This window comes from Chinchilla lanigera, unplaced genomic scaffold, assembly GCF_000276665.1.
Source record: "Chinchilla lanigera isolate Chin_1 unplaced genomic scaffold, ChiLan1.0 scaffold00004, whole genome shotgun sequence".
NCBI classification, from domain to species: domain Eukaryota; kingdom Metazoa; phylum Chordata; class Mammalia; order Rodentia; family Chinchillidae; genus Chinchilla; species Chinchilla lanigera.
In genome coordinates, this window is record NW_004955405.1 from 12493290 (window position 1) to 12515634 (window position 22345).

Here is a 22345-nt window from a genome sequence, read left to right on the forward strand (position 1 = left end):
CTTCTGATTCCCTTTGGTATGATAGATATGGGTTATGTATAAATTTTCAGCATAAGGCTGTTATTTGCTAGGATACAAACAAGTGTTATGTGATGATGAGGACGCCTGCTTTGATTTAAGGAAACTGACAATTTTTTTTTTTTTTCCCTCCGGTGCTGGGAACTGAACTCATGATCTTGCGCTTGCGAGGCAGGCGCTTTGCCACTGAGCTAAATCCCCAGCCCCGAAACTGGCAATTTTGATACAGGGAACTTGTACACTAGTAAAGCTGATAGGACATGAAAGGTCTGCATCAGGAACTAGAAATATCACAAGCAGGGAGACAAGTGTGGTAGATTGACCCTTGGTGGTCAAGTTGTAACACCCAGCTGAACTGAGCCAGCGTGGTGCTGGATGTGGAAGGCCCACCTGGGGATTGTTGCCAATAAAATGAAAAGAACTTGAGAGGAAGAAGTCTAGAAACTGTTAGGGACTTGTTGGGAGCCATTGTTTCTCTTGGAGGAGCTTGTCATGCTGGCTTTCCTGATGAATGTGGCTGTTCTTATCATTGGAGGAGCTCCGGACCTTATTACTGCTGAGAATGGCTTCACTTTGGGGGAGCTCTGGTCCTCACTTTGAGCATCGCTTCCTGATTCTGGAGGGGAAGATGGTGTACTGATCAGTCTCTTGGGGAAGCTTGTCATGCTGGCTTTCCTGATGGGAACTCAGCTGGCCTCATCGTCGGAGGAACTCAGGACCTCACTGTTGCTGAGGATGGCTGTGGTACTTTTCAGGGGAGCTCTGGTTCTTCCTTTGAGCACCACTTCCTGGCTCCAGTACAGACCCCTCAGCCTGCTAGTATAGATCCTTCATCCCACTAGCACAGACTTTCTAGCTTCCACCACTGATCTTTGGGCCTTCCCAGGGCAGATCCGTGAAACAGGCCTGCATGACACGTTGTAGGTTCTAGACCCCAGCTGGATTCATGGGGAGCATTGTTATGGGCTCTAGGTCTTCAGCTGGATTCATAAAGGACATTATCATGGGATCCAGGATCTCAGCTGGATTCTTTTGGTCCCAGTGTGTGGACAAATTTCCTGCACTCTCTTTGCATATCACTCTGGGTGACTATTATAAAGTAATCCTACAAATTATGTGTCCTGTATTGTTCCCCTTGCAAAACCCTGACTACAACAACAAGATGCATAGTTCTCCCCATAGTTCTACAAAAGGCAATACACTTACTCAAAAAACTGGAACAAGAACAGTAATCCCATCCCTAGATAAATATACAGAAAAATGAAATTAGTATCTCAAAGATATGTACACTCCCGTGTTTCTCATAACACTGTTAATGACATCTAAGAAATGGAAACAAATGTCCATCAATTGATGAATGGTTAAAAAATGTTGCACATGTACATGATGGAATTGTGTTAGGCCATACAAAGATTAAAATCATGTCATTTGTGACAACACAGAGGGAACTGGAGATCGTCGTCTTAAGTGAAATCAGCCAGACACCAAAAATCAAGGACCGCAGGCAGGATCTTATTCATATATTTTATCTAAAAATGTGTCCTCATAGAAGTTGAGAGTTGAAAGATAATTCCAGAAACTGGGGAAGAGGGAGACAGGGTTGCCAAAAGATGGATTAATGAGTACTACATTATAGTTACACAGGAGCAACTGTCCCAACGTGGTGTTTCGTGTAGTAGGGTGACAATGGAAAATAAAAATGAACGCACATCAAAAACATAGAAGAAAGTACATTGAACGTTTTCATCATGGAGAAATTATACATGGTTGCAGAGATAAATATGTTTAAACTGATTTAAACATTACATAAGGTATACACATGTTAAACACCATGTTACCCTCTTCATATGCATAACGTTTTTAACATACAAATAAAACAAATTTAAGTTAAATTTTTTTGGGTACTGAAAATTGAACTCAGGACATTGTGCTTGTCAGGCAAGCACTGTGTGCTGAGCTATATCCCCGGTCCTCAAATTAAATTTTAAAAGATCTAGGAGAAAGAATATTCAGTTAATCATTAATATTTCATTATTTTAATATCAAATAATCCATGAAGCAAACACATGCTAAATATGTTTTATATGTCAGAATATTGCATATATCAATATATTTATAATAAAAATTATAAAAGAAAAGAATTAGAAAGTTTGAACTATGCAACTAAATGTTGTATCTGTAGAGTAGTTTATGAATAAATTTGACATATTTGAGAATTTGATATTTTATTATTAGTTGAAAAGTATGTGTTGAGATTATTTGGAAAATATGCACCTTAGTAAGTAACTAATTAAAGGTTAATGCTGTATTATAATTTTCAGAAATAAAGTCAAACACCAAAATTTATTGTAGCAATATTGTTGCCTAATAAGCCATTATGCTGTGTAAAACAATAAACTATATTCATTTAAATTGTTACCATTCAGTTAAATCTAGTCAGGCCACTTTTAAGAATAAGCTCTTTCTTATATTATTGGACAGAATTAGGGATGTATATTTAAAGCCTAATTTGTAATGATCTGTTAAGTATTTAATCCGTGACATTTGCTAGTATATTATGCAAGCTACTTTTGAAAGTCTTTATGTAGTAGTACATTGTTCAGTAGTAGTCCTTGTTTGGTACATTAATTCATGTTGTGTTTTTCTTAATACACTAAATTTTGTTGTTTCTATTGCATCTGGAAACAAACAAAATAAATACTTTATGACTTTCTTTTTTTTTGTCTTTTTTTTTTTTTTGCCAGTACCGGGAATCAAACTCATGACCTTGCACTTGCCAGGCAGGTGCTGTGCCGCTGAGCTAAGCCCCAGCCCTTTTTTTTTTTGCCTTTTTGAGACAGGGCCTTGCTATGCAATTCAGGCCAGCCTTGAACTCAGCTTGTAGCCCAGACTGGTAGCCCAGAATTCACAAAGATCCTCCTGCCTCAGCCTCCTGAGTGCTGGGGTTACAGGTGTGAGCCACCACACCTGGCCAATGACTTACTCTTAAACAATTGCTTTGTTAAAAACCTTCAAATTTTAATAGAAATTATTATGCATTTGTTACTACATTGGTTTTTAAAATAAAATATTCATAAGATTTTAATTCTTTAAGGATTATATTAAGTATAACTGAGTTTCTGGACAATTTAATTTAACATACCTCTTTTTTCTCTACTAGCTAAATTCATTTTAATTTTAAAAATACTATTACTTAGTATACTGTGAAATCGCTACAAATAGACCATTGAATTTTTTTTTTTTTATTTTAAAAATAAAAGGAGGAAAACATTAACAGACAGACAACATTTTACAAAATAGCCAAAGAACAGTACAGACAGTACAGAGTTACAAACAAAGTGGTAGGAAATTAACAATGCTTGTTGTATTACATATTGATATCTTCAAAGTGGTTTCTCATGGAAACAGATAGAGACATGCAATACTGATCCATCAAGGACTCATTGACAGTTTCATTCAGTAAAGAAATAGAAGACAGTAGATCAACTATGTTAACTATCCTGTATATACATACATACAAAATTTCTCCTTCCTTCTCTTCTCTTTTCCCACACCCCAGTTGCCCTTTACCCTTGAGCTCTCTCCTATCATTTCACAATGTCTATCATACCTCCTAGTTTAAATTAACTTTTTCAGGTTTTACATTAGTGAAACAATGCGGTGCTTGCACATGTATGTCTGATTTATTTCACTTATGAGTATGAAGACCATTGAATTTAAAAGAATTAAGAAATGTTCATAAAACATAGGAGATTGAACTAAGTGATATTAATTATAAGTTGTTTGGGTTTGCAATTTTGCCGGAGACCTCTATTTTTAATTTTCAAGTTAGAATGTCCATTAAGAATTTTTCAAATATACAGAGAACTTTATCAGATATGCATGCACTCAAAACCAAATTTAACAACTACCATTTTGTGAGATATACTTACGCTTGTTTAAAAGAATAGAACATTAGATTGAGTTGAAGCCCTCTACCCTCTTTCCTTTCCTCCTGTGCCCCTATTTCTTCCCAGAAGAACCATTAAAAACAGTGCTGTAGTTTGGATCTTTAATGTTGACTAGTTTTTCTCTGCCATGTGCTCTGGTCCTGCCACTCGCCCAAAAGTAATGAGACCAATCAATCATAGGCTGAAACTTACAAACTGTGAGCCAAAATAAACCTTTTCTTTTCATAAATTGATTTTCTCAGATATTTGGTATAGTAGTAACAGAAAGCCAGCTGTTGCACAGACTTTATTTTATCCATATTCTTATACACATGCTTTATCATTTACCTTCATACCATGCAATAAGAATGAAGCACAATTAAAAGTTCATGTCTATATTCATGGATTTAATTTTTTTTCAGTTTTTGTTTACTGGAAACTGTTGGAATTTTAATTGCAAGTTGCAGGTAGAAGCTTTGTTGCAAGTGACGTCTTTCTTCACCTGTCTGTGTGCTCAGGTGCGAGTGCTGTAATGGTGTACATACACCTCCTGGAGGAAACATGGGGTCCAAAGGTCCTTGGGTCAACACTTCCCAAATCAATTCATCTTTCTTCCAGGCAACTAGTAGCTACTTTCCACTTCCCCCTGTATATCTATATTCCTTTTCTCCTTCTCTCTCTCATCTGATGCTTTTGTTTATTTGAAATAATAGAAGCAATGAACAGATCAATATTCTCCAACCTCCAAACCTACACATCTCTGCTGTCAGTTCCCGTAGAGCCTGTTTCCTTTTCTCTGTATGAAAGCAAGTGGACGTCTGTCCTGTGGTAGAAACAAGTGCCCCTATTGTGTTAGGCCTCCTTTTCTCCTGTCAACTTGAAGAGCTTTTTCTTGCAGAGCTGTCTCCTTTCTCATAAATCATCCATTTTTCCTTCTGTCCTCAGTTACACTTATCTTTATAAAATGCTATAATATTTTGAGCTTAATAAAAGTTCCCTTGACTTTCGTCTACCCAGACTGTTTTTATTAATATCATTTCGTACAAAACCAGGCTTTTCTTTTTTTTTCAAATACTTATGCTGTCATTCTTATCACTTGACCAAACCATATCTTTTCAGTCAAAAATTAATCTCACATTCTAAAATCTAATTAATTCTCATCTTAGTTGACTTGTTTTCTCAAACACACTTGGTAGCCATGATCATTTGTTCCTGGAAATACATTTTTTCTTTTGCTTGTTACTCACTCATTGGCCATTTCTCCTTCATTTTTTGGTGAATTTTATCACTTTTCTTAAGCTGCAAATACTAGAATGACCAGAACTCATTCTTTGTCCATTTTCTCTATCTCCACTTCTCCATATGAGAAGTTGGGATTTTTTGCCCCAATTTGTCCTCTAAATTCTAGATTACAAAACCCAACGGTTTGTTTTTCTGGTCTGAAATGCTTTTCTTAAATTTTCAATGTGTTTTGCTTCTTTATTTGATTCGTATCTCTGCTGAAATGTCAGTTCACTAGAGAAATCTTTCCTTAATAGTTTATACTGCAAAAGCTGGAGAGCCCACCTACCTCATCCAGCGCTTTCTTTCATTTTAAAATTTAAAAAACTGACAAAACAACGATGAAGACAAAGTCAAAACAACACAGAAACAACCAAAATGATACATGAACTCAAAACAAATGATAGGAATTAACAATGGTTGCTACATTACATATTGTTATCTTCAACGAAGTTTCATCCAGCACTTTCTATCGCCCTGTGATGCTTTATTTGTTTTCACAGAAATAATTGGTACTTGACATTATTATATTAAGCTGTCTCTTTGTTTATTAACTGCCTCTTCTGTCTAGAACATCAACTCTCTGAGAGCTCTAGTGGGATTTAACTCTGCATTATTCTCAGGCATTATAGCAGTGCCTGGCACATCAGATACTCAATGATCATTAAATTCTCAAATAAAATTATTGTTTAAACATATACTAGCATGCCACCATCTAAAACATTAACACCTATATACAGACCTCCATTAGAGTGTTTGAAGAGACCATATGGTCTCACATCTTCTTCTGTGATTTTTAAATAATATTTTCCATTTTCTCCTAATCATTTGTTAAATTTTATAGTTTACACTGAGGTTTCTAATGATCCTTTCAGGCATTTACTGTGATTTCTCTGTTTCTATGTGACGCACACTACAACTTAATTTGTTTGGCTAATCAACCACGTCAGTGTTTACTGAATTCCCTGCCCTGTTTCACTGGTGTGCCATGCCACCCCTGTCTGCTCTCACTGCTTTCAGCCTTAGTCCACTTTTACGGTCTTTATTCTGATCTGGTTTACAGGCTTATCCCTGCCTCAGTGATATTCTCTGAGGTTAACTGCAACTTTATGGGATGGTTTTTCCAAAGTGGTGATTCCCTCTTTTTTCTACTTCAAAATTGCTACTAAGTCTGGTGATTCATGTGGAATTTCAAGAGAACTTCTCAAAGAAAAGAGTGTATAATTTGGAAATGTTTGATAAGTGTATAATAATTCTTTCTACCTTCATTTTTAGAACCTTATGTGTCTGGCTAACTTGTGTTATTTTCTGTATGAAAAGTGAATGACTGAAATTTTTCTTATTGTTTTTAGTTTTGTTATATTTGTAGTTTGGGTTTGGGGAATTAGACTGTTTATGAATTAATTCTTTTTTTTTTTTCTTCTGGTACCGGGAATTGAACTCACGACCTTGCGCTTGCCAGGCAGGCACTTTGCTGCTGAGCTAAATTCCCAACCCTATGAATTGATTCTTTAAATTAGTTTTTGGTGGTACATGCAACTCTTGACTATTTTTTATTGGCCTTGTGTCAGGCAACTTTACTACACTCTATTATTAATTTTATAGGCTTGTTCTATAAATTAACTTGGATTTCTGTGAGGGGTTTCATATTATATCTGAATAATGTAAATTTGTTGCTTCACTAATTTCATATATCTCTCTGTTTTATTATACTTTTGAATGTAACTATTATTATAGTGCATTCTTATTTTATTTCCATCTCTAAGGAGAATGCATATAATATTTTACCATTGAACATATTTTTGAAAGATGTCCTTACTCTGTTAATGAATTCACCTTTTCTTCCTTCCTAGTTTATTAAAATATGTTATTATTTTTAATTGATGCTACGTGATTTAAATATTTTCCCCATAGATACTGAGATTAAATAATTTATCTTCTTTATGTATTAATATAATAAATTGTATTTATTTTAAACTATTATAGAATTTCAGGGACTAACTAATAAGTCTCCTTATCTCTCCATATAATAATATTTTATATAATTAGCTATAATAATTATTTTTATATATTATATATTAAAATATATATTGATTAAGTTGCATATAGAAGTGGTATTTATCCTAGGAATTATATTTATGTGTATGTATATACATATTTCCATATATAATCACATAGAGATAACTGGACTATTTATATATTTCACTTTGTCTAGTTTGTATATTGTTACATAAACATCATCACAAAGGTGAGTAAGCTTTTGTTCTTTTTCAATTCTTTCATAGAAATTTGTCAGAGGTAACAGTAACATGTTATGAAATTTCCTTAGAAAGATATATGTGTGAAAAACTGGCCTGGATTGTATTGCGTGGTATGTGCGGGTATGTCTGTGTGCATATATTATTTTGATTTTTATATTTTAACCACTGATTAGCATTTCTACTTTTTCAAGCAGTTGCAAATTTATGTAGTTCTTTTAAATTTTTCATAGTTATTAGCAAAAGTTGTTAGAATATCCTTATTTTTAATTTCTAACTTTTTCTGTATTTATGTGATTAATTTTGTTCCTAATATTGTCCATTAACATTATTTTCCTCTTTTTTCACCTTGATCAAATTTATACTCAGAGTTTTAGAATTTTTGTCAGTGATTTTATAGATCTTCTATATTTTTATGCCTTTTCAATCATTTATTTGTTTCCTTTTTTGTTAACTTTGAATTTATGTTTTATACATTCATTTATTTGTAGTATCATGATGATTCAAATCTTATAACTTGAATGCTTACCTACACGTGCTATTTCTGATGTTCTTAAAAGTTAATTCTTTTTTGTCCCGAGAGTTTGTAGTCCCCTCATTAGCTACTTCTAATTTCCTATTGTCTGGAATATAGGTTACTTTCGTTTGACTGTCTTTGCCTGGGAATACTGAAAAAAGCTATGGTTCTAGTGATGGGTGTATACTAACTCATGGCAGGAGAGGTTTGATAGCTTTGCCCCGGCTGTGGTCTCATGGTCAGGACTGCTGATTTGAAACTGGTCAGAAGTTGGTAAATACCTTCCCTAGCTAAGATCATCTTTCATCGTGAATGGGAAAGTTATGGCCTCAATAATAAATAGAAGTGCTACAGTGTCCACATGAAATGCTAAAAACATGTAGTTGTAGGAAGAAAAAAAAACACACGAAGCAATGAGTGATTGATATAAAATAATATAGCAAATTATGCAGTTTAGACTTAAGGATTTGTCACTTCTGAGGAGAGAGAAAATGTTGACAACTAACATAGTTATGGGAAATGTCACTCCAAAGTATAGACTTTCCCTGTTCTTTAGTTATGTATGGAGCTTAGAATATTGGATTGAAAAAATATCCTTCCATTTGAAGTAAGTAGCATGACTGACACAGGAGCTTCACTCGAGTAGAAGCTGGTTATTAGATTACGTGAGAAAAAGAGATGAGCACTGGTGAGTCTCACTATGGGTGGGTTTGATTACTACTGAGGGAAATCTTTTATAGATAAAGACAGAGAGGTAAAATACAAGTAATGATAGTGATAATGAAGATGCTATAATTAACTATATACTTTTGAAAACCTTTTATTCCACGGACCTATTCCAAGTTCTTTATATGAAAAATTTAAATTAATTCTTTGAAAATAATACTGAGGTAGGTTTATTTTTATTATTCTTAGTGACATAGGGTAGTTCAGTGTAATTACCATTACTGTTATTATTGTACATTAATTGTAGATTCTTAGATCATCTAACACCTCTTAGAGAATAACAGAGCTAAGACTCTTAACAGACGTTATGCTTCTAAAGTAATTTATAAAATTAGTCTGCTGTGGCCCATAGGATGCACCTGTTATGGTGCAAATGCATCTGGGGTGTTTGTTTGGAGCTGTGAAATAATTCAGCCATGAGGAGACAGAGGCTTGGCCCCAGGAAGGCATAAATCAAAGAGGACTCCAAGGCTCTCAGCACAGGTGACTGGAGCAATCGGGCATTAATTCTGCTTCCTTGTGTGGAATTAATTTTCTTTCCCTTTTCATTGTCTTTTGTTCTCTTGTTTTATAGTTGCTCTTAGTCTTTCTTTTTGGCAGTCAATTTGGGAGTGAGGAGTACTCCAGATCAGGTGTTTTCTTGCTCCCTCCCCTGATGCCAGATATACCTTTCTTCTATTTAAGAAACCAACGAGAAAACATGTCTTTAAAAAATTAACCATGGAGGACTTAAAGTGTGCTTTTACTTACACTAAAACATGCTTTTCATCAACAAATTATGTGAGATGACTATAGAATCTCTACACATGCCCATGTTTTGTGCAGAAAGATGCTTTAGAAATTTGCACTGTGGAATCAATTTACAACAGTAACTCAGAAAATATAGAATTTTTTTTTACCTCATAGGAGTCTTTGCTTCTCAAAGAGTCAAAGAACTGAGTGGATGAAAGCAGCTTCCACTGACTGCTACACCTGTGGGATGTTGGGCAAATTTTCTAATTCTTTTGCTTCAGTATCTCCTATATGTAAATTGAAAATAATGCTACATAATTCCTTACCTTCTCCTAGCAGGGCAGGAGAACCAGAAAGCAAACACTTGATTTTGTAGAGTGTTTACTAGTCAATGCCTTCTCGAGGAGAGTGAGAAGGAGGAGATCCTGTTGTACTGGTGTGTGTGTCCCTTGCCAGTAGAGTACACTGCTTACCAGGCTCTTCCAATGACCTGTCATCCAATGCTTCCTACTCGTGTAGCTCTCCTGCTGAAAACTGAGAAAGGAGCTAGTCCAGATCTTCTAAGAAGCAGATGCCTCAATGTGCAAAAGCCTTCTTGGTGAAGCAAATCAAAGGAGGTTGGGGACCATGTTGCAGGTGATACAATACAAGGAGAGAGGGAAGGAAGAATTACTTGTGGTGGAAGAATTTCAGATGGAAGCTCTGTTGTAAGGAACATTCATCTAGACCAATGTGGAGTTCTCTACCAGTTAGCTATTGGAGGAGTTTCCTGTCCTGCTAGAATGGTCTACCTTTGCTCCATTCTCCTCACTCAGCAGGAATTTAACAATGTAGGCTCTTCTTGGTGGTAAATGCTGAGGGGTAGAAGTAGGAAATCTGAGGTGGCTTTTCACAAGTGCCATAGTATCCTGTCATTAAAGGTCACTGTTTTCAATTTTAGTAGCCTTTTGATTTCACTAAAAGTGCCCTACAGTAGCTGTGTGCTTTTTTACCCATAAACATGTTCTATTCCAGCAGCTCATTTATGTGTTTTATTCTGTCCCTGACTCTGGAGATATTGGTCAAACATTTGAACTACGCATCATTGAATTAGAAATTTCTTCATCATCTTCTGGGAGCATGTTACTGACCTAAAACCTTTAGTAACTAAGAATTTCATGTTCTTTTTCTCAGTTCTGATTGTACCCAGTGTTTTAAGAGAGCGTTATCTATTTTGATTTGGTATTACAAGAAAGTAACCTACATTGGTTAAGATCACTGAGTTTGAATTGGATATAAGTGGGTTTTAAATATTGGCTCTATTACTAGTACCATGAGTAAATTTCAGCAACTTAAACAATTCTTTAAGCCTTCATTTTCTGATTGACAAAGATATAATATGTTTTTATACTATTATGAAAGTAGCATGTACTATTTGATTGTATAAAAATACCTTCTTAATAACTTAGAAACTTTCAGCACATTTGTTTTTTTTCTAACTCTCTACTGCCTTCTTATGTTACTTGTTTCAAATCTAGTTTCATTGCCTTCAACTGACATAGTCTCGGGACCATTTCTCTTGTGTTACTGAGAAATGACGGCCCAGCAATCAGTTAGCACTATTTTTAGAAACACCTATGTGCTAGGAACTATTTTGGGTGGTATGTCCAGAGCAGTAGGTCAGACTGACCAAATCACCTGCTCGGTGGTGTTTATAGTGTACTGTGTGCAGTATAATTCCCTAGCTCCTGTACATTGAACTTCAAAATCTCTTTATTTGTCTTTCCTAACCTTTCTTGCTTCAGTCTTGTCTCATAGAAAACTGCCTCTTGTTTTTCCAATACTGTTCTAAATTTTCTTTTTCTTTATCTTCAAATCTTGCTTCAGTAATCATCTCTTGAACTAATCTGTCTCCAATCTCTCTCTTCCCTGGATCAAATATTTTGCTTTGAAGAAAATTTTCTCCCATGTTCAAAAAAGAAAAGCTCAAAGAAACCTTGTGTGAACATACATCTAGCTTTCTCTTCCATTTCCACTGTTTTCCCAAATTGGGTCTACCCCGTACAAGTCCGTTTAAATAGCTTTTTCTTAAGTATGACCCATGATTCCCTTCTCTTGGCTACTGTTTTCCTTGAAATCTGAAACCCTAATGTTTAAACATGTCTTCAGGGGTGCTATTATTATTATTATTATTATTTTTTTTTCTGGTACCGGGAATCAAACTCAGGACCTTGTGCTTGCCAGGCAGGCACTGGTGCCGCTGAGCTATATCCCTGGCCCCCCAGGGATGCTCTTACTGAATTGTCATCTGCTTCTTATGATAATGTATTATCATCCTTTGCACATAATTTTATTTCTCATTGATTTCTTCAGCAGTGTTTACTGACTGCCTATCAGGAGTGCTGAAGAGCAGATAGTACAAAATCTGCAGAGAGGCTCTAAGATCCTCTTTTCCACTGACTTCACTAAAACTTTTCTTCTGTCAATCACACTCACTTAAAACCCCAATATAAATCTCCAATTGTAAGGTTCCCTGAACCTCACTTCTATGCTTACCTTTTCCTCTCTTCCTCTAGTTTTCTATCTAATCTTCAATCCCATATTTTTCTAGTGGATATTGCTATATTTACCCAACCTGCAATTTCTCTAAATTCTGTATGAAGGAAGAGGGGAAAAATATGTGTATATGTATATGCAAGCTGGCTAGGATAATTGTACTGCTGATTTCTATTGCTTTATGAAAAGGGACTGTTAATGTCTAAGTGTTTGGTCAATTGTACATACCTATATTTGTTTATCTGAATAACCATTTTGAAGATAACAATATGTAATACAGCAACTATTGTTAATTTCTTATCACCTTGTTTGAAAGTCCGTGTTGCTTCTATTGTTTTGTTGTTGTTTTGTTTAAGTCTGCTTGCTTCTTGATACGTTTTTGTTCTTTTATCTTTAAAATAAAATTTTAAAAAAGTAAATAACATTTCCCACTCAGTCAGGGTTGAAATTCAGATTAACCTTTGCTGTACTCCTGAAGTCTGTCTCTGGCTCTTACCCTCATTGCTCCCATTTGCTTCTTTTTTTTCTTTCTTCAATTTTATTTTATTTTGTTTCTTTCTTGGAGTATCAGAGTTAAGGCCGGACTTTTGTTTTAACCACTTTCCAAGTTCCTTAGCCTTGGTTTTAAAACATTTATAAAAACTGCCTGACTTAGTTTCCATCTAATTTCCCATTGCTGGTTTCATACCTCTGTGCTTCTATATATTCTTTCGTGATTATTTTTCACCTCCATATCTGTATGATTATTGAAAAAATATTCCTGGTATAACACACACATGCTTTCTGGTTACTTCTCAGTCTTTCAGTGGGCATCATGAATTCCAGTTTTAGAGCCTTCCCCCCAGAGATAACCTCTTCTGATTCTAGAACATGGGCAGATATGTTTTTCTTTTGTCACTTACAATATTTTCAATCTCTTTTCACTTAGGTTTTGAGTCCTTGATGGTAGAAACCAGTGACATTTATATTCTATAGGATGCTAAATATATCACCTTATTCAGTAAGCATATGTTAAAGAAATTAGTTAAAATCTTTCTCTTTTCAAAGTGATTACTTATCACTACAGCACACCAGTGAAGCAATAAACTGCATGTCCTGGCTGAATTGCTAGTCTTCAAGAATACAGTGTAATTGCTGCACATGTGATCATTTTCGTCTTTCATTCACTTCATTGCTACAAGGGGGAACAGCATCTGAGCTAGACACAGAGAGAGGCTGATACCAAAGTTGAGGACACTGCTCTTCCTCTGGAGGCATTTACTGTCGCTGAAACTAATAATGTGCACTCAAATTAATACAGCGTAAACATTTTTAAAATTAGTTGGGAACTTATACAAAAAGGCATTTCAAGTGCAAAAACTGATAAAAGATGAGTGGACTCATAAACATACTTGTGTGCAATGTTCTTTATGAAACCTTGAACACATCAATTAGTTATTCTAGTGTCTCCTTGAACCTAAGGTTATCAAACATCATGATAGATTTTCTTGTGCTAACTTCAGGCTTATAACTTTGCTGAAATAATGTGCTTGCTTCCGATAATCTTCTCAGGCTACCTATATACCCCTAAATGCCCTTGTTTGGGTCTGGAATTGGACTGTATGTTCCGACATCCTAAACAATATTAGTCTGATGAACAACGCTTTAAAGCCATGATGAAAGGAAATGTGTTCTTTTTTTAAAAAAGGCCACAATGATGTATACCTATGTTGAGTTGTGATTTTTTTTAATAATCCATACATAGTAGGGACTTAGTATGTGTTGACTAAAGTAGGACAGTTGCTGAGCCCGTATGTCTATGAACTACTGTGAAACAGGAATTTTAAAATTTAGCTTTGGAAAGAAAGGGCAAAATACAGAACTTTGTGCACTGCTCCAGATAATATTAAAATGTGCAAGCTAGCACAAATTTTCTAAGAGTTAAGATACACAATATAATAAAGGTCCAATGATATTATATAACTTCTACATATTGATTATATTTTTTAGGCTTTATTTCCTTTTAGCACTCTGCTCCAGTTTAAACCAGACAGGAAAACTGGTCCACTATTTGATTAGAAAGAATTGCTTTGCCATTAGATCATGCCCAAATTGATGGTTTTTTATAGCAGACAAGAGGCCAAGTCATCATTACCTGGAAGGAAACTTAAATCATCTGAAGATGGCTGTTCCGTTCTGAACTGAAGTCTGAGTTGACTGCTTCAGGGTCTCTGTCTAACTCCCCAGGTGGCAAGGGTCAGTTTTTCTGAAGAACTGACAGTTCCCACCCTCAGGGTGGGTGCATTGGATTGAAAAATGTACAGGAGGAGAGTTTGTCAAACAAATTCAAGGAACAGAGCTGATACGTTCTAAAGGGAATTCTAGCCAGGTCCCCAGATTGAATCATAAGTGTTTGTGTTTTATGGACTTACACAAGTGTGCGCAAGATAAAGAGGAAGAAGCAAAAGAGAGAGTAAAAAAGTGTGGGAGGAGAAAATATCAGGAGAGGCATAAAACTGTAGTCTTTCAGTTTATGATTTGTTGAGATGAGAATAAAATAGCAATTTGAGGAGCAATTTTGGTGGTAATTGAGATGTCTTGAGATATTGCTTTAATAGTGATTAATTAATGAAGTCGGAGCATTATATTCCATTAAAGTCCTAGAATTGTAGGAAATGATTTTAGTACCAAAAAATGGAAATTTATTACTGTGTTTCTGGACTAACTACAGCACTGCAGTCCAGGGATGCATGAGTCTGTTTGTGAGTCCTGTGATTCTCTTGCAAAAAAGAGACATCTGATCACTGTACCCTGTATCCATTTACTGAAATTCCACCCTGACACCAATAACATGTACAATTAATACTTATTAAGAAAAAATTTAAAGGAAAAATATAAGAAATGAGTTGCTGGAGAGTATGTATCTCTAATGATTATGAAGTGGGATATGTTGTTGTTAAGAAATCTCCCACTACTCTAAAAATGTAAGACTGTTATTGAATATTCAGTCCTTACAATCCGGTGCTTCATAGTTCAAGCAACTTGGTGTAAACCGAAGAATCTTCTTAAAAACTTACTTATTTTGAACAAAGATTTATGATCATCTAGGCTTAATTATGATTACTTAGGGTGTTTCTTATTGATTACATGCTTACTTTTTGTAGTAATAATGTTCTACAACATTATAATAATGTTTCTTAAGGTTAAGTAGACTAAAGTTAGTGATTTATGTTATTCTAAATGTTTCTGTTGACCACGTGTCTTATTTGTGTATTGATCTATACGGCTATAGTCAGCACCTAAAAGAGTTAAGCCATAAAAATAATTCTCAAATTTGAATTAATAACTCCCACTCCTGTAGTACTTACTCTTTTTCAGACCTATTTTGAACTGTTTGATGTATATTGATTCATTTAAATTTCAGAACAATTACATTAAGTAAGACTGTTATTCTTATACATTGGAAGAGAAATAAGTGAGAAGGAGAAGTTAAATAATTTTCCTGACTAAACACCGCAAACTAGAGGCAGAGACACAATTTGAACCAAACACCCTGACTCCTAAGTACCCTGTGTTCTCCACTGATACAATTCAATTATTCTTACTAGAATCAGGGCAATAAAGATGGTGATGTTATTCTAAAAATATGTTTTAATAGGAATGTTTATTAATAGTTTATAAACTTGTGAGTACAAGAACCATATTTTGTTAGTTTTGTCATATACATTGTTTCAATAAACAGTTAATATTTGAACTGCACTTGATTTACAACTTATTATTATCTTGCAATATTCTCTCCAGGAGGTTTGTGTTTTGGAGTTGTAAGATTTACAGTCAGAAAATATTTTGATTCATGAAATTTAAGCACAGTCGTCATTTTCAAGTGAGATACTGTTTTCATGGCTGTCTCATTAAATATTTCAGTGTAGTAGCACAAATGAGGCAAATTTTTGACTGATTGACAATGATTGTTTGAATCATATCTGTGTTGAAATTCTTTTGTTTTAAATATTCTTTTTTACAGGGTGCTGCTTTAATTAGAATGCTGGCTAATTTTATGGGCCATTCAGTTTTTCAGAGGGGTTTGCAAGTAAGTAAAATGTTTTTCATTTTCTATTACATTTTCCTTGTCAATATACGTATTTTAAGTATATTTCACAAATTGGAAATTTGCTAATAGAAAACTAGTGATTTTGATGGAAAATTTAAAATGTGTAAGCTAAGTAATATCTTTCTATGTGACCAGCAAAAGTTGTGGATAGAATACTCATTGTGCTAACTGAAAAAAATTTGGATTGATATACCACTTAGAATCTAAATTGAAGCAATTTTCATATATAAGAGATCCTAAATAATTGATATAAGATTTCAAAAAGCCTGCTGTCTTTCTTTTCATTTAAAAGTTCATATAATGTGAAAATAAGTTGTAGTGCCTTACTAGCATTACATATTTCAGAAAATCCTGGGGCTACTGAGATATGTTTCCTTTATGTTTTACTATCCATATGCATGAATTGTTATTTATTTCAATGATAAGTACATGTTCATATTTCAATTAGAAAACATTCCTTTTCGAAAAGGAAGAAAAAGAAACAGTTTATCATACTGTGTCTAGAGTAGGAATTATGGAATCTAAGAATAGACTTTCAGAAGGGAAAATTATTAAGTTTAAAGCAGATACAAATGTAGAAATATGGAACTTTACTCCATTGAATCTGCTGGAGTAAATCATGTTCCTGGTAGCTGTGATTGATGAATTATTTATGATGCATTCTGCTACTTAGAAGTGTCCTTTAAGGTAAATTGATGTTCACCTGAAATACAATTATGCTAAGACAGAGAGAACAATCAATCTTATCTGTTCTTAGTAAGCTTTTCATTTTGAAATTTAAATAAACTACATCTGGGATCAGGTCATATTTTAGAAGTATAATTGTATCTTTACCCACAATATACTGAAGATAAAATACAAAGCAAGGGTTAAATGTGTTATGACAAAATGTATACTTAATTCAATAAAAATATATAAATATCCTGAAGAATAATTTCCCTTAGAAAATATTTTTACAGGTTTGCTTCAGCAGGGGTTGAAATTTACTTTAATCAGCTCTTTCCATCAGGGACACCTTCAGAATAGCTGAATCCATTGAAAGTATTTGCGAAGTGCTAAAGGCTCTATTCTGATCACATAGTGGGGAAAACCTTTTTTTTCCCTCTCAAGAAGTGCCCTCCATGAATATCAGCTATCTGGAGGGATGCCCTTCCTTATCACCAACGCTTTATGTTTCCCCTCGAAATTGTAGCATGACAGTTTCAAAAAAATATCTAAGCTTTCATAAGGATAACACAAATTGAATTTGATTTCCTGGTAGGAAGCTTATATGAAATCATTTTCTATGTACAATTTTTATTGTTTTTCTTCATCTGAATGTATGGATTTGCTCAGCAGATTGAATAACCATACTTACATTATTTGGAGAGGATTTTTGTTTTGTAACATTTTTCTTTAACCTGTCCTACTTTCTATGGCATATAAAATGTATCATTTTTAAATAAATCATTTCCCACTGACCCATTCTGTTCAGTTTTATATGAAGCAGAATACACCTTTGACTCTTATTATGTTACATTATTTTGAAACTTTTATTAATGTGTGCATTTCTGTTCTTATTCTTGATTCAGCTGAGGGACTCCATGTTTGTCAACATTGCATTTCATTTGCTTGTGACATCTCATTGATCAGATAGATCTGTTTCCTTCAGTATCTGGCTTGCAGCTTTATTTATACTCATTGCTCAAACTGATTTAGTGTATCATCAGCAGTTTGGATTAGTTTACAGTAGATCCCTATGTCTGGGTGATAAATTATCATCTCTGTGCATGAAGATGTATAGGGTGTATTTTGGAGATGACCTCCTGAACAGACACTTCACATCACGGTGCTGAGTGGTCAGAGTTGATATTAATATGCTTTCTATCCACAAAGCTCTGGGGAGTCTTGGTTTACCTGCTGTTGAAAGCACTAATCTGGGTTGTCAGCACTTACCTGTGCTGGAAAGTCTATTTATTGTTTTACCTTAACCATAGCTATTCTTGTGTCAACAAATGGAAGTTTATTATTTGCAAGCAGACCCAGGGCTAGGTTTCTGTGCATAGACAATTCCAAATTGCAAATAATGTTCTGTATATATTTTTCTTCCTTTTTTATTCTTTCCTCCATCTTTCACTGTCTTTCTTTTCTTTAGGATTTCTCTCTTTTTTTTTTTTCTGTGCTTACATCTTACCCTTAGTGTTCTACAGAGAAGTAGGGTCATAATGGCAATTTCTTATTGATTTACTGTCTACCTAAAAGTTTTGTTCTGTAATTTTGTGTGTACTTATGACTCACATTAAACTTTTTCAAAGAAAGCAAAGATTGTTTAGAAGTGTATACGTTATGTGCATAACATAGGAAGATAGCTTCTGGATCGGTTTTAATATTCACATACTATTGGGGCTGGGGATTTATCTCAGCAGCACAGCACCTGCCTAGCAAGCACAAGGTCGTGAATTCGATTTCCGGTACCAGAAAAAAAGAAAAAAAATTTGCATATTATTTATAAAGTATTGACTGTCAAGTCAACCATATTTTATGTCTTTTACAATGTTTTGTATGACAGTATCAATTTCAAATTTCAAGTCAAACATAAATTTGTCAGAAGAAGAGACTCTAGAGAACTTGAGAAGTTTTTTTTTTTTTTTCTGGTAATATTTAATCCATTCAGTCAGCTATTAGAAAGTCTAGATAATAATTCCATACCAGATAAGCACAACTTGATTTTTAGTTGAATTTTTCATAGATCTTTACCTAACTTCCTATTTTTCTTGTGGCTTCGATCTGATTCTTAAATGGTTTTTTCCCGTATGTTCTTTGTAAAGTAAATTATCTCAAACTCTTTTTGGTAGGTAAATCATATACACATGCATAAAAATTACTTCCTGATAGCACTTATATTGACTTTGGTTTTATTGTTTGAATTTGAAGTGGCACTTGAAGTGAATCACATTTGGACCCTTCCATGATTTTATTATGTGTGCCATTTATAAATAACATTTTTAAAAACAGAAATGATTCCATTTTTGAAAACTCCACATATCTAGTATTCTGTGTAATCCATTTTACAGAATAATAGCAGATGTATTTGGGGAATTTTGAGGTAATAGAATTAGTAGAAGAAGTAATTTTTTTCCTTTCTCCTGGTAATTAATGTTTGCATTCTACAATTCACCAAATCTTTCTTGGCCCTTGACCTTCTAAAGTATAGTACTAGTATAGTACTAAAGGCCCCAACATTCATTTCATCTTTCATATGCTCTGGATCTATGATTTAATCAATTAGATCTCTTGGAATTGATTGTTTTAGTTTGGGACAGTTGTTTTTACTGGATGGGGAAAATCAGAAACTAAATGTGCAAGGGTGATTCCCTGCTCTTGTATCACTAAGTAACCATCTCAATATTAAGATTGAGTGGCTATCAATCCATGCTGTATTATAGCAGTAGTCAAACCAAATAGTATTTGTTCTTACAGAGATTTTGCTAGTAAAAGGATTCGTCTTGCCAGTATTAAAAAATAACATATTTCCTTGAGTTTTTAGTTACATATTTCATATTTTGTCCTAGATACTTCACATTTTTGTGATTAAGCCACCATTGTATTGAGGGAGATTTGTGAAGGAATTTTGACACTTTCTTGTTTATGTAAGGTGCACATGCTGTGCTAAGGCCAGACTTTCTGCTTGTGCTCCTGACACCTGGAATTGACTCTCCCTCAAGTGTGATGTTGCTGAGCACAGTGGAGGCTACTCTTCAGGAGAATGAGCTCCCGTTTGATGAATGATGTAGGGGACTCACACAAGACAAAATTTACCTTTTCAGAGGCAAGAGAGCTGCTTTGGACACCATCTGAGGTTCGACAGAACTTAGACTTCTAAGGCCAGCATTCCAGCGCTCACAGCCTTAAGCTTCCCCTGTCAACACTCTCACTTTCACATAAAAGATCTAATAAATTCAGGAAATTTACTTGAGTTGTAATTTTGTTCCTTGTATTTCAATCCACAGTCAAGTTTTACACTGATTCTAGGGTTATAAGAGATACTAGACTCTTTGAGCATAGTCATAGATCTCAGTTCCCCACCTCTACCTCCAACTGAGAATTTAAAACCTAAGATTATCATTTTCTTTAGATAATCTCTTTACATCTAACAGAAATATCCATTTTTTTTCTCACACTCTATTTTGTCCTGCTGTTCTATTGAACCAGGTATTATTTTTCCCAAATCTTATTCTTCAGGTGAGAGCACGATTGTTGATAATTTAAGAAAGTGGCCCTCAAAACAGTGAATTGCCATGTTGCCACTACCTGGTATCAATGATACTATCTTCTAAAAATCTAATCAAAAGAGGCAAACAATTGTAGATAACCATCTTTGCACATACAGATCCACTAGAAAAATCAGAAGCATTGTAGATATTTCAAGCAGAAAGGGATTTAGTATTGGTACATGCATGTTCCAAAACTGGGAAAAATATGGGCTAAAAGGTCAAGATAGTCACTGCCAGGTTTCAGAAAAGCAGAAAATTTGAATAGCATGAGAAACTAATACCCATTTTTAGCTGCCTATAGTTCATTTAGAAGCTGCTGGCAATATCTTCCCTGTGTAGTCTGCCAAAGTCGACATGCCTCTTTGCTGCTTTCTGTGCAGTGAGAGTTGCTTCTTCTCTGATGACTTCTGTATCTCTTATGTGTGCTTTTTGTTTAGTAAAATTTAAACTTGGACCTAACCAGCAAAGGATTATAGGGAGTATAGCTTTCAGACATCTGGCTCATACACTGCACAAGAGTGTCGGAGGTAGTAAGAGTGGCTGTGAATTACTAACACACATTCTGACGCACTAACTCTGTGGGTGCCTTCATTCTGTCCATTAAATATCATTTTCATCATAGATTGTTTTGTGGAGATTTAATAAGTACTAACTCCTTAATTTATCTCTCCACTATATGTGTATTAAAAACATGTGAACACTAGCCAACTAAAACAGGATGTTTTCAATCGATTTCAAGAATTTGTAATGATTAGTGATGGGAAAATTAGGAAAATCAAACCAACAATGAGCACATTTCACTCAGTTTATAACTACTTCCTAACTGCCTGTGATCTGTGAATCTTTTTTTGAATGAGTTGGTTTAGTTATGTTTGAGAGAATCAATATGAATAATGAGAAAAATTATAAATTTTTAAAACTATTTCTCTGGTAAAACAAGGAGCCAGATTATTTACAAATAAGAAGGGGACAGAGGGAATGAGGGGAGGAGAAGGTGGAGCTGAAGTGAAAAGGATTAAGATGTATGTGTGCCAACTCTGCATGATGCATATAGTAATTATATACTGAAAACATGTACTAATAAAATTTTTTAAAACATTAAAATGATCTGAAGTAAAGACAGAAAGCTTACTACCGTAAGAAATTGTTTTACTTTTTGAGTTAATGAAGAATTTCAGACTTGGTTTTGCATATTCACATCTGTGGGCTCCTGTCCTACCTGCTCAGGTGGGTCAGTCCTCCTGCATCATGATAAATACAGGGAGTATTGAAGAGCAGTTTGCATAAACTGCTTTTGATTGAAGAGCAGCTCTAAATCGGGTGTCTGGAAAGGAAGCTCATGTGCTTCCCAGCCCAGGATTTTCTTTTTGTATTCTTTTAAAAATTAAAGGAGGAAAACATTAACAGACAGACAACCTTTTACAAAATAGCAAAAGAACAGTACAGACAATTCAGAGTTACAGACAAAGTGGTAGGAAATTAACAATGCTTGTTGTATTACATATTGTTATCTTCAAAGTGTTTTCTCATGAAAACAGACAGAGACATGCAATATTGATCAATCAAGTACTCATTGACAGTTTCTTTCAGCAAAGAAATGGAAGACAGTAGAACAACTATATTAACTATCCTGTATTTACATACATACAAAATTTCTCCTTCTTTCCCTTCTCTTGTCCCACATCCCAGTTGCCCTTTACCCTTGAGTGTTTTCCTATCATTTCACAATGTCTATCATACCTCCTAGTTTAAAATAACTCTCCTAGTTTAAAATAACACTAGGTTTTACACTAGTGAAACAATGAGGTGCTTGCACATGCAGGTCTGATTTATTTTACTTATGAGTATGGTCTCTAGTTGTGACCATTTACCTATAAAAGCCTCAAGTTTATCTTTGTTTATAGCTGAGTAATATTCCATTATATAAAACTACCACAATTTTCTTATCCAATCCTCGGTGGATGGACATTTGGGTTGCTTCCACAATTTAGCAATTACAAATTGTG

General features: G+C 34.5%; 1 protein-coding gene across 1 annotated transcript in view; it reads left to right on the plus strand.

The window, feature by feature from the left end:
* Trhde (thyrotropin-releasing hormone degrading enzyme) overlaps positions 1–22345 on the plus strand; it is a 395306-nt gene that overhangs the window by 263842 nt on the left and 109119 nt on the right. The window contains exon 7 of the mRNA XM_005374325.2: positions 16000–16065. Coding sequence (XP_005374382.1) covers positions 16000–16065 — 66 coding nt within the window. The remainder of the gene's footprint in view (positions 1–15999; positions 16066–22345) is intronic.